Consider the following 14213-nt stretch of genomic DNA (forward strand, 5'->3'; position numbering starts at 1 on the left):
AATTTAACCCATAAGCTTATATTTTGTAAAAAAAAAAAAAAATCATAAACTTGGTAGATATTTTTAACAATTACCCCCATCAATCATTTATCAATCTCATTAACTTTCACTAACGTCTACCAATCTTTAATTTATGTGAGAGGATTATATTAAAGAGTAGTTATATTACTATTCATGTTAAATTTTCATTTTTATTGAACTAAAATTTGATTAATTGATGTTGTATTTTTTAGAAAGGCTTTCTAGTAGCGTACTAATTTTGTTATGAATGACTTGCTCATTTGGTAAAATTGTATAACAATTGAGAATATTTTGATAGTTTTCACAATTTGTGGGGTTTTTATGTCTATAAGAAAAAATACAACTTAAAATATTCAAATTACATGTCCAAACGAGGCCTTAGATTTGTTAATTAGTTTCGTTTTCACAAAAAAAAAAAATCAATATTTTAATTTCAGGTATTTATGTCACGTCAACCTTACATCTTCGTCAGTAATTCTTACCGTATATGCTGACCCAGAATGGTCAGACAAACATATGCAAAGGATTAACTTTCACCTATGGAAGCTAATCCCACCATTTTAGTACAAACTTTTGCCCCCAAACTAACTATACATGAGGCTGTAAGATCAAGATGTTTCAACCATTGACTTTCGAAAAGCTGGAATAAAAAATAAAAAAATCTGGAAGTTTTTGCCAATTCTCTCTTAAATGTCGAAATCATAATAACTTACTTATTTTTCAGTGCTTATACGTGAACGTTATGCCATTCGTGAAAGGGATGGGTAAAGGGACTAAAAATAACATGGTGTTCAACTGTTCATCTGTGTGCGTGCACAAATTTCGTCCTTCATGTGAGATATAACAAGTGCAACGTTACACTTAAACAGCTTTCTTTCTCGTTATACTCTATAGATAAAAATAAAAGATTACGATTAGCAACAGTCTATGTTAACTGATTGGTAGTTTGTGCAAACAAATATACAACATCTATTCAAGCTTAAAGTCTTTGACAAGGGCTAAGTTCTTAAAAAAAAAAAAAAAAAACTATTTGATATCTAGCCACTCTTCTAACTCTGGTTATCAAAGAAATGTGAATGCTTCCATCTTCATACGTTGGAATTATTTCCTGAAGTTAGAATCTATCAAAGTCATGTCTGTGACTGTGAGGTACCTAGCACTAATCCCTTCAATGCAGGCATCAATTCCTCTAACTGTTCCTTTTTGCTCAAAATTCTGTCAGATGTACAATCTTCCTCCTATAGAGAACAGAAAGTTACACAAAATGAACAAATGTGATCCTTAGTAAGTAAAACATTGCAGAGAAACTTTCTTGGAATTGTATAGGGGTACTAGCATTCTTGAACTTTCTTTTGTTTTTTATTTAGAGAACACAAAAGATGATAACAAAAGGACAAGAATAACTCACATCGCCAGTGGCAGCAGCCATTAGAGCCAAGACGCTCACTGTTCCACTCTGGTAATCAACCAAGGTCTTGAATGCCGATTCATCCAGTTTATCCTGAAAAGTAGTCGTAATAGTAACATTAGTTTTTGGCTAAATTCATTAGAATTTAATAAAATCTCATTAATACCAAGCGCCTTAAATTAGTGAGATGAGTGCTATATGGGACATAGTTTTGCTAGAGGGGCATCCAACTTCCTACTCATCATAACACCATTAGGAGGTCACAAGCAAATACAGATAATTTGCAATTAGAGTATGTAACACTTGTGACCGTTCGGTAATCTACCGTATGTCTTCATTAATGATGACAAGATTTATGCAGTGTAAAAGATATGTAATAGCATCAAGTGTCTTCTCATAATATTAAGGATCATACCTTTAACCGAGAGACACAAGCGGAAATGGCCCTACCAGGAGCCTGAAGAGCTTTTCCATAAACCTATGTATCATAAGGAGTAAAGATCAAAAGTCTGACAAGGATAATCTATAAGGACAATATGCTACAAGAGAGAGAGAGGGGGCTAGCGCTGACCTGTACATAAAGCAGAGATATAACTTGCGGTAAGAGGGCAACTGGATCCGTTTCAGCAGAAACTTGAGATGTCAAATCCTGTAACCAAAAGAAACCAATTATTTAAAGCAGTTAATAGAGTTGAGTAAGCAGTCAAAAAAAAGATGAGAAATTCCAGCCTTTGCATAATTGTGCTCAAGTGAAAAAAGCTCATGCACAACCATATTCAGTGTAAAACTCATCAGCCCTCAAAGTCGACATCATGTAAAACTGAGTGATACCTTGCGATACGAATGCAAAAGGGTTCTTTCCAGTTTCTTGTCGAGCTTCTTCAAAGTCAATCCACTGCAGATATTCCAGACTAAAGATCATTCTTCTTGTTCAATATAGGGGCAAATTAAGCGGATTATGGGAGGTAGAAGAATACGCAATACCTTTCCTCAGCAACTTCTCTCAGTGCCGACATAAATGATTCCACCCGCTGTCAATTGTAAGAACTTAAGTTATAAAGACTCGACATTGTAAGAAAATGCAACACAGATAAATTGTGGTAGTATAACTGGGAAAGTAGTACGATTTTGAGACAAACAAATGTTTGTAGAAACAGAAGCAAGCACAACATTGACTTGAGAAGTGAAAATAATGGGTCAGAAGAATTGTCATATTATTTCCTTCCCTAGGAGAAAAAAAAACTCATAGAATCCATGCTGCTGTTAAAAGTAATTGTTTCACATTGATGTCTTAAATGGAAATGTGGTCTGCGAGAAAAGTGCAAGCATAGTATCACAAGATTGGCAGTAAGTAGGTGTTAAATAGGCGGGTTGGGCTGAATTTGGGCGGGTCAAAATGGGCTGGGTTAATAAATGTGCGGGCCATTGACCCGCCCAAAAGATACTGGCGCTTAAATGGGTTGGGCTAATTTTTTATTTTTTTTATGACAAGGGAACCCGAAGTCGCTACCCTTCGGGTGCGCACAGGGTAAACCCCGCTCCTGTACAATAGCCTGCAAACCACACAGGAGAGAGAACCCACACTAGGCAAGCCATGTGCAACGAGCTTGACCCAGAAGGCAAATCCCCTACTTTGGTAGGCAGAGGGTTTCGAACCTGAGACCTCCATTATGAAAGCCCCATGCTCAACCAACTAAGCCACCCTTGCGGGTTAGGCTAATTTTTTAAGTACCTAATAAAAATAAAAAATAATCTTTATTATGGCTATATATAACATACAACAACAACATACCCAGTGTAATCCCACAAGTGGAGTCTGGGGAAGGATGTACGCAAACCTTACTCTGCCTTTGTGGGTTAGAGAGGCTGTTTCCGATTAGACCCTCGGCTCGAGAAAAGAAAAGAACAGAACAGAATTCGAAGCAGATAGCAAGAAAGTATGACAGCAAAATAGTGGCTAAATATAACATATCACGTTGGAAAAAATGTCTTTTTGAAAATATTTTGACAAGGTTTCTACGGGTCAATGTGGGCTACATATCAACCCAATTATTAGATGGGCTGAAATTGGGCTATATGGGCTGAGCTAATAAATGGGGGGGTTATGTTTTCGTGGGCTAATTTTGCCCTAGCTGTTGCATTGGCACTAGAGGCAAACGGTAACTGACCTTTCCTTCTAAAGCTTCAACTGTTGCAACGGCCTTGGCTGACAATACACCTGGCAGACTCTTAGCCTAGATAGCATAAAGTCATAAACATCGATATTAACATTAGAATTATTCAAAACGCATCATGCTCAAACAATTATTCAAAATGTGCCGCTGTATTTGTAACGGAAGAATAAATGAAAAATTATTTACCAGAGCAATTCTATCTCCAGCGCTAAGTGAAATAGACTCGGGAGTTTGAGGCTCAACCGGAACTCCATTTTTCAGTTTATTGAGCAAATCCTGAGTAAAAAATAAAACAGGAAGGCAGAACAAGGGGATTTTGAGTTCACAAAGACCAATACTAGACAACTATTAAAAGTAGTACTTAGCATAGTCTTACCAGGTTAACCAATAGAGTATCAACCATTGAGGTTCCTGTGGTACGCAAAAGATGCTTGTGTAAAAGAACCTATGCATATAAGAGAAGCTATAATAAATTCGATACTTATGAACAAAAGGAGAAACTACTAAGTAATGGAGCTGGATAACTTACCGAAGTTGATTGATCATCTTCAAACAAATCGAGGGCTTTTTCATAAAGCTGCATATTCAAAAACGACTGCAACAGAATATCAGAAATTAAATCCAATCACAATATAGTATATGACTTCTCCAAAACAAAAGGAAATAAATATTCACGTATGCAGCTGAGTTTAAACAAAGAAAGAAAACAGAAGCACACGTACGGCGGGCAGAATGAACAATGGCAAACACAAGATTTTACACAAGCAACTTTTTTTGTAAGTGGGTTAGGCTCTAGGACTATGTTGGTTTTAAGGCTTTACTTCCTATCTCAAATTGACATTTACCTTGTATTATTTTTATGAGGTGTCGGCCTATTTTATATAAGATTTTGTTTGTAAGGAAAATGTATTTACACACACATATCCAATGTTCATTAAAGTGGGAGTAGCCATGACTATCCATAGCTTACCTCATCAAGTTTCTTTTGCAAATTATCAAGTAGTTTTTTCATGTTTTGGGAATTATCAGTGAAAGCAGCCTTTCTTCTTTCCTTCCATGAATTTAGGAGCAAAGGTCTCAGATGTCTTGCTAAAGGCAAAAGAATCATCTCCGGGTCATCCAGACCTGCGGTGGAGCAAATGGAAATTAGAGTGTAAATGCAGTTACGAATGGATCGCTAGACAGCTATAATACTCTGAGAAAAGAGAGATACTTGCAGTCCAATGCCTTTCGGTGATCTAATTTACAAAATAGCCAGCAAATGTATAGTTTTTGTATATTAAGTGTGTGTGTGTGTGTATATATATACACACACATATAATATACATAATAAGTTCATATGCTTTGTATATTTTGGCTAGCGCCTGTAATTAATTCTGGCCGAGGGGACAAAAATGAAAAGAACTCTAATCACACTGTACCTTGTTCTTCAAAGTCAGGATTGAGAGATGTGATCTTCTGAATTACCCATTCTTCGGAAATAGCAAGGCTGTCCTCATCCTTTCTAGCACCTGATGACGTTTGTGAGCCAGATGACACCTTACCTTTCCTCTGACTTTTCTTAGATTTACTAGGGGCAGATTCCTGGTAATCTGCCCCTGTTTCAGCTTGCGCCGTCTTAGTATTCCCAGATGATTTTCCTTTTTTCTTCTTAGATCCTTTCTCCGATGCCTGTTTGCTGATACCAGCATCACTGCTTGTCTCATTTACTTCACTGGTGCTATTATCACGAGACTCATCTACAGGCCCAGCACCGACAAGCCCTGGAATGCTTAATGTTTCCATCTCTTTTTCCATCCGATCAAACAGATCCTATTAAGAAATTTAACCCAAAAAAAGAGACAAGATTGAGATATTAGAACTTCCACAGAAGGTTAGCGATATAACCTTTGAATTGAAATCAGATTTTTAAAATAAACTGCCAATAACTTTTAGAGAGTGCAAATTATTACCTTGACAAAGCCGTTGCTAAAAATATATGAATCCCCCAAGATAAGTGCTTTATTCGACTGAAAAGCAAAACCAAGATTGTGAGATCACATGACGTGAGAAAAGAATGCATTCTCTATAAATTGTCAGTGCACGATTCTCATGCACAATCCAAATGCTACATAGGTTTGCATTATCCCACAAGAAAAGGTTGCAAAAAATAAGCACGCATATGAGAATCACTTGTACACGAAGTACAAAAAGGATAAAACCTAAGAAGCATGCGTACAAGAGAAGCAATGAAGCATTACCTTTTGTGCTGTTTGAACCGATGGACATAGTGACAGAATCTTAAACGCATCTTGGCTACCAAAGGAACTGGGTAAAACTGAAAGCGAATCAATCCTGCAACAATTTAAACAGATCAACAGAAGTCATCTTTCTACTCCGTACACACAACTCCCAATTCAATGACAATATTTGTGTTCATCGAACAAATAAACAGATGAAAAAATGAGAAGGTCATGAAACAACACCACTTGTTCCTTTCCAAGTTCCAACTTAGATATCGGATGGAACTTTGTTGTAAGATGTAAAGAGGAAATTTTAAGGTTTTGAACGTAAACACATTCAAAAGTGTAGATCCTACTTAAATGTTTTGATGAATTAAAACTTCTAATTTGTAGGCAACGCAAAATTAAGAAGGGTTAAAAAGTGAAAGATACACTTTTATATTGGAGATGAAAGAATGTGGATAACTTAAAACATGGGTATATGAAGGATAAGAGATCGTTTTCATCTATGAACTGCTATTTTATCAACATTTATCAATGTGCTTTGACTACTAAAAGGTTTTAAGAAAAAAAAAAGAGAATCTCCGATCGCTCAACTCATAATTCAAAAAAGGAGAATGTGAGATTAACAAGAAGAAAGGAGAAAAAAGAATGGGAAGTAGATCAATGACTAAATAAGGTCATCAAGGATTAGGAAGAGATTTAAGTTTTGCCTTTGGTACACATACAAGATTGCTGCAGTGTCCAGCAATAAAAGCTACCTTCATTATCAAAATAAATTTAGAAAAGAACATAATGGTCAGCAAGGATCAATATTAGCTGAAATGCAGTTTACCAAGTTAAATGAAACACGATAAAATACAATGGGATAGGATGAGCTCAAATTTCACGCCTCTGGACAAATTTGTTGACCTAGAACCACGAAGGTAATAGGATTTTAAGTCAACAGAAACAACTTTACAGATTAAGTTCGTCGCGCATTTTCTGAAAGAAGTCAAAATAACTCCTCCCACTTAGGGACCCTTACCAGCTATTACGTTCTATGGCATCCTCAACAGCGGCATCCAACATCTCAATTATTGAAGGGTGAGCGAACGTAGAGTCGAGAGATATACCATCTGGATATCTGGACTAAAGTGGCATTCATGACCAGAACTTAATTAGAAAAAATCCAAGGAACACATGCAGCTAGGCAAAAACAAAGAAAAATACCTGCAGGAATTGAGAAGGTTGCGGAATCCCAAGTTTTTGCAGAGCTTCATAAGTAATAAAAGAATTCTGCATTACCAAAAAAGAAAGTCATATATAATCACTTAAAAGGATCAACAAAAAATATTTAGAAAGATTTGAGTTTATTTAGTAAAACAGTCATTTACGTTCCTTCAGAGTAAGGAACCCCTTTCACTTCTCTATCTGAATAGGCTGTAATAAGTAATATAAAATATATTCTTTGGAGACAAAAGAATTGTCTTTTATTTGCGTACAACTTGGTCTACAAAAGCTTTATCTGGTCATATCAATACCTATATTTGCTTCTACGAGGACAAAAATCTTTTCTTCTAATCACTTGGCATCAAATTTTAAAAATAAAGATTCTAATGAAATATATGCCTCTAGACAAACTACATAGAATCTCCCTAAGGGATAAGAGTATCCAGATGAACGTGTTTTTCTTTGTGGAGCCATAGAAACACTCAGGTGTTTGAACTTGTTCAGGAGATATCATCTAACTCCAGAAACAAATGATACAGCCAGCCAAAAAAGTAGCCACTAAAAATAACTTCCCTTAAGTAACTGAAATGAAAAGTTCATCTCCAACTTCAAAGATATAAAGGTGCACCAACAAGTACTACTGGATCACATTGGAAAATTTGCATGTCGAAGCAAGGAACTAGAAGTTTAGGTCAAACATTAGTAGAAGGACAGTACAGATACCCACCTGCGAAAAGAAGGAATCTACACAGTCCTTTTGAGCCGTGGCAAAGACCTGAAGAAATGAAACAAAGGTAGAACAGCCAAAAAGAGTTATTGCGCACAAAAGAAAAGTGCAAAGACATAAAATTGAGATATAACACACAATAAATTAGGTCACATACGGAAGGTGTCCAATGAACTCCAGCACGAAGAGAGCCGAGAATCTCGCCTTCTTTGACTAAGCCATTAAACATGGACTGGAAAAATGAAGATTCAACAGCAACACCAACAGCTCCATCCATCTCTTGCAGTAAACTCTGCAAGGAGTTCCATAACGCTGACGTGTTCATTGGAACAAAAATGCCCCTAGCTGCACCACGGACCATTGCACTTACACGAGCAACATAGGCTGGTGTATACAATTGCCCACCTTCAAGCCTACCTTTTATCTAAACAATCCATACAAACATATTAAAGCCTCCACTACATAAATTCAACCCTACTAAGTCACACCAAAAAGATAGAAATTTACCAATGTTCCAAGACGAGGTTCAAGAATGGAGACTACTAACTCAGACCCAACTTGTAGTTGTCCTGCTATTTCAGCAATGGCAATTTGGCTACATTCTTGAAGTCTTTCATTGATTTCTTCAGCCGCTGTATCCCAATAAGTATTCGAGATAATTTCCCCATTAATTAACATGAGGGATGAGTCATGGGATACTACATGATGTGCTTGTTTCTCAACATGGTACAAGTCTACCCCCGTAGAGTCAGCTAAATCAATCAACGAAATACGTCCCAGTTTGTTGATCTCTGCCACAATTTCATTTCTCAATTGCTCCTAAAATTCACCCATAACTACAGTTAAACGACACCCTATGAAGAAAAGATCATAAGACCCACATATAAACAGAATTAAACATCAGCACCATAAAAAAAAAAATGAACAAATTTTTATTATAAACCATAAAAATCAAAATTTCTATGCTATCATTTCACTTCTCAACTGCTCCTAAGTCCTATAACACACCCGCATAACTACAATTAAACAACACCAGTAAACAAAATTCATAAAAACCCATCTACGAACATAACAAAACATCGGCACAATAGAAAAATCTTGAATTTTTTTTTACCTACAAACCAAAAATCATTTTTTTTTTATTAAAAATCTCAGATGCTTTAGGTGGTTCTATGCCACCATTTCACTTCTCAACTGCTCCCAAGTCCTATAACACACCCACATAACTACAATTAAACAACACTAGTAAAGAAAATTCATAAAACCCATCTACAAACATAACAAAACATCACCACCATAAGAAATCTAAAATTCATAAAAATTAAATCTTTTTTTGTTTTCTTCAAAAGTTTTGATTAACAAATCAGATGCTTTAGGTGGGTTTTATGCCACAATTTCACTTCTGGATTGCTCCCAAGTCTAATAACACAATTAACAACACCAATACACAAAACCCATATACAAACATAACAAAACATCGCCACCATAAGAATAATCTTGAATTTTTTCAATCTAAAATTCCCATAAAAATCAAATCTTTTTTTCACAATTTTTTATTTAAAAATAAAACACTCAGATGCTTTAGGTGTTTCTATGCCACCATTTCACTTCCAAACTGCTCCTAAGTTCTATAACTACAACTAAACATAGCCACCATAACAAAAATCTTGATTTTTTTTAATATCAAAAATCAATTCTTTTTTCACAATTTTTTATTAAAAGAAAAACACTCAGTGGCACCATTTCACTTCTCAACTGGTCTTAATCCCTATAAAACAACACCAATAAACAAAATTCATAAAACCCATATATAAACACAACTAAACATAGCCACCATAACAAAAATCTAGAATTTTTTCAATCTAAAAACCATAAAAATCAAATCTTTTTATTTATTTTTTCAAAAAAAAAATCATAAACTTCTAAACTGCTCCTAAGTCCTATAACACAATTAACAACACCAATACACAAAACCCATATACAAACATAGCCACCATTAGCAAAATCTTGAATTTTTTTAATCTAAAAACCATAAAAATCAAATCTTTTCATAAAAAAAAAAAAAGGGGGTGTATACAGGGGTGATATATTCTTTGCCAGTGATAGTATGAAGAAGGTCAAAGTCAATGATTTGAAGCTGATGAAGTTTCTGCACCAATTCCACTACGTTACGCTCTGATAATCGAACTGTGGATTTAACTTGTTGTGCTAATTCAAATTGTTTTTGCAATTCTAGCAATTCTTCATCCATCTCTCTCTCTCTCTCTTTGGTGAAAAAAACTTTGATCAGAGTGATAGAAAGAGATGGTTGTAGAGTTAGAGAGATATTGGGCCACTTTACACTTTTCTGCTATTTTTGGGCTCAACCAACTTGTACTCTACCAGCAAAAAATTGCTTGGATTGGCCTTTTATATGGACTGGTCTTTAAACTACTTCTCATTTAATGAAATGTGCCAAAGTATCTTTATTAGCTGGTCTATAGAATTAGAGATTCGGGTTTGAATCCCAGCAGGAAAAAAAAAAAAAGAACCGCAAGGTAAGATTTTATAGCAAACTATGTCTATTCGGACAAAAGTTATGTTTTAAGGCATAGTTTCTATGTAGTTCCTTTTCCGGTATAGTTTTGTGGTATAACTTAATTTCTACAAAATTATGTCGGACAAGGCATACTTTCTAAGTAACTACATAGAAACTATGTTTTGTGGCGTAGTTCTGCAGGATAACTTAATTTTTATAGAACTTGCCGGACACGGCATAATTTACATAGAAACTATGTCTTAAGGCATAACTTTTGGCCGAATAAGCATAATTTGCTATGAAGTCTTGCCTTCCGATTTTTTTTTAATACTCTGCTGAAGTTCGAACCAGAATCTCAGGAGTATTTTCAGCCACTTAACGTGCCGAAAGAAAAAAATTAAAGACAACGATTTGAGGGACGAAAATTAAAGACCACTCCTAAAATAGGGCATTTGTACGAATGACCCATCTACGAAGGGTCATTTGCACTTTGGTCCCTATGTTGTGCTGGTCTTTAATTTTTGTCCCTCAAATTTGTGGTCTTTAATTTTTGTCCTTCTATATTGGCACGGCATGAATTAAATTTCAATCTGTATAATTAACATTTATCTTCGACATATGTATCATACCACTCCACAAGTTATGCCAAACAAAGCAAAACTTTCAACATTCAACATAAGTTTAAAATACTACATAACTTAATTCCTACAGAACTCGTGAAAGTTCAGTTTTTTAAGATAAAAATATTACATAATTTATGCTGAATGAAGCAGGTTTGAATATTTTCATTAAATAAACAGAAGGGACAAAAATTAAAAATCACAAATATATGAGCGGTAAAAATTAAAGACCAGTCCGTGCAAAATTTTGACTACTTTGTGCTATTATTTGGGCTGAACGACCTTGTAGACTGGTGCCATTATTGGGCTCAAAAATAAACTGGGTGTTGGGTTTCAAAGTCAATCCTAAAGTAATGGGCAATTCGCGGGAATGTCCTTTTTTAGAGTGGTCTCTAATTTTTGTCCATTAAATTGGTGGTCTTTAATTTTTGTCCTTCGTTAGAATTTTTTGATTTCGAGTTCGAACTCCTGTTTAGTCAATTTTTTTAAAAAAAAATCGCAAGGCAAATTTTGGATTTGCAAGACAGAGTTTTGCATGTAACTCTGCCTTCAAAATTTTGCCTTAAGGCAGTGTTTTGGAGGCAAAATTCGGAGGCAAAATTTTGAAGGGCAGAGTTTTTAAGGCAAGCCAGAATTTTGAAGGCAAAAGTATGCCTTGCGAGATTTTTTTTTTTTTTTTTTACTGAGCTGGGGTTCGAATCCGGAATAGGCGAAGGGCAAAAATTAAAGATCACCCCAGAAGAAGGACAATTCGCGCAAAAAAATGAAAATAATTTAGATCGACAATATAAATTTGGGTCATTTGCACCTTGGTCCCTATTTTGTGCTGGTTTTAGTTTTTGCTCTAAAGGCAAATAACTTTTTTGTGGGACATAAATTTATACAGTCAAATCTCTCTATTACATCATCATTGGGTCCGAAATTTTGTGGCCGTTATAGAGAATTGTTGTTATACACATATAACAACATTAACATTTAAATAATATTTTGCTGTTATAGGTAAAAAAGATGCATAAAATCTAAATTTTCATTTTTAATTGTCAAATCCTAAGCTTAATCACACTTTATATAATGAAGGAAAATCTTTTAATGATGACAATATATATATATATTCATATGATATTTTTTGTCATAAATATTGTATTAAAGGATCAAATATTTGGTCAAAATCTCTACATTTATTATCGGTAATCATATATATTCTATTTTTATAAAGATAGTTAATTATTATATTATCAAAAAAAAAAAAAAAGTTGTTATATGGGTGCTAATTTTACAGAGAGCGTATTATTATAAAGTTGGTTGTTGTTGTTATAGGTGAAATGCTGTTACAGAGAAGTAAAATATAACATAAAAAATCGGTTTCGAAAAAATTTGGCTGTTATAGAGAGGTGTTGTTATATGCGGCTGCCGTTATAGAGAGGTCTAACTGTATTCGCACATCTTAATATCCCACAAGTTATGCCCCGCATCCTTACAGAATGTGTGTGTCGTTAGGCACAAGTTCAATTTTGAAGGGCAAATTTTTTAAAAACCAGCCCATTTGAAGGGAAACCGTGTAATTTCTTCTCTAAATTTGTGGGTTTAAATTTTATGTGTGAATAACTTTTTACACTGTCAGGTCAACAACGGATATCTATATGTAAGTATTCTTAAAATATGAGATTTGAAATTTTAAAAATAAGATATGTTATTTGCTACAATAGATAAATATGACCAGATGATGTAACATTAATTATTTACACTGACGATGTTTATTACTTAAACTCCATTTTTTATTTTTTTTTATTTTCATTCTATTTTTAAGTTATTCAATACTAAAGTATTAATGTGTATCTATCAAAGTCAAATTATTTTTATAGTGGCTGTCGACTAATTATTAATCACAATACTACGTCATTTTTTTAAATTTTATGTTTGGAATTGACTAACATTGCAGAGGGGATATTACTAGCACAATTGGTTGATCACCTAAAATTTTACCTTGTCGAGGGTTTGATTTCTCACCTTGTGAAAAAAAATGACTATCATTGCAGATTCATTATAATTGAAATTCTGTGTTTCAATTTAAAAAAGAGATTTTTTTTTTTTGGTTTCCATCCGGTATTCGGTACCCGCATTGGAGCCCGACTATATCCGGATTCGTGCTGCATAGAGCCCCATTTGGGGGAAAGCGCTCCATGTGAAGGATTTTTCCATACTTAGAGCTCGAGTCCGAGACCTCTGATTAAGGGAGGAGCAGCCCATGCGCTGCACCATATCCTTTGATGGTTAAAAAAAAAAAAAGAGAGAGAGATGGAGAGATATTACTAGATGACTTCTTTATATTTTGATTTTGAAGTCCATTCTTCATTCTTCTGCTCTTATTATCCTTGCAAGTTATATTTGATTATGTAAATTGGATGTGATTATCTTAATAAATAACTAAATATAGTTATACAATTAATTCAAAGTTTTCTTTGTTTAAGTAAAGCAAAAATTGACATTTAAAGAAATATTTGTCTCTGCTACTTCGTTTAATATCATTAATACCGAAGCGGATATTCTTATATATAACCGATTTCATGATCAAATGTTTAATTAACAACACATGGTTAATCGACACTTTTCCCCCCCAAAGTATTACTACTGTTTTTTCTTCCCCCAAATTACTACTACTACTTTATATTTGCATACACACTGGTAAGAATAGGCCGACAACATTAACAAACATGTTCTTACCCGGTATGGTTCTTGCAAAACAACAAATTATAATGCCAATGACTAATGGTCTAATCCAATAGCAATTATTGGATGTAAAAGAAGAGTTTTTAGGACTACCATCTATAATAAGTAATTGGTCGACAAAAGAAAAGGAAAACTCGGGTTATAAGTAATTTCAAGAGTATAATTTATTTTTTATTTTTATCAATCCAAGTGATACTTTTTTTTCTTTAATTTCATTCGCGTGACGCCCAGGCAGACGTGCCCTCAGCCTAATAGTTTCGGGTGCAATTTATGTTTAAAGACTCGATGATTCATGGGATTCTGAAATAAACACCAAGTATCGCATTTCACTACGTTCTTCATCAATGCGAGAGCCGAGATATCCATCGCCAAGAGTCGAAGTGATACTTTGTTAAGTACCATGTTGGGTGACTAATAACCATTGTGAGATATTAAAAGTAGCGGGAAAGTTTCATTTTGTAGGGGACAATATTCTCCTATATTACCCTTCAGAAAAATAGGTTTTATTAATGTTTAGCAAAGCAATGGATAGGCTAGGGGACCAAGAAAAATGAAATCTGTACAATTTTGCAAAGTTCTAGGGC

The 14213-nt window shown here is 34.5% G+C and overlaps 1 protein-coding gene and 1 non-coding gene across 2 annotated transcripts; both read right to left on the reverse strand.

Moving 5' to 3' along the window:
* Positions 1 to 829: 829 nt before the first annotated feature.
* Positions 830 to 10140, reverse strand: LOC132600854 (E3 UFM1-protein ligase 1 homolog). The gene is made up of 20 exons (XM_060314272.1): positions 9842 to 10140; positions 8272 to 8583; positions 7922 to 8188; positions 7765 to 7812; positions 7038 to 7103; positions 6853 to 6956; positions 5844 to 5937; positions 5556 to 5612; positions 5025 to 5415; positions 4574 to 4728; positions 4133 to 4198; positions 3980 to 4048; positions 3790 to 3879; positions 3598 to 3663; positions 2414 to 2460; positions 2261 to 2324; positions 2001 to 2078; positions 1845 to 1907; positions 1430 to 1522; positions 830 to 1259 (listed from the first exon to the last, which is right to left on the reverse strand). The coding sequence occupies exons 1-20, from the start codon at positions 10013 to 10015 to the stop codon at positions 1152 to 1154; spliced, it is 2412 nt and encodes an 803-aa protein (XP_060170255.1). The 5' UTR covers positions 10016 to 10140; the 3' UTR covers positions 830 to 1151.
* Positions 10141 to 13850: 3710 nt separating this feature from the next.
* On the reverse strand, positions 13851 to 14006 carry LOC132600886 (5.8S ribosomal RNA). Its single transcript, XR_009567355.1, has one exon. It is a non-coding gene; the product is annotated as a 5.8S ribosomal RNA (ribosomal RNA).
* Positions 14007 to 14213: the final 207 nt, after the last annotated feature.

Source organism: Lycium barbarum, chromosome 6 (genome assembly GCF_019175385.1).
Source record: "Lycium barbarum isolate Lr01 chromosome 6, ASM1917538v2, whole genome shotgun sequence".
In the NCBI taxonomy this organism is placed as follows: domain Eukaryota; kingdom Viridiplantae; phylum Streptophyta; class Magnoliopsida; order Solanales; family Solanaceae; genus Lycium; species Lycium barbarum.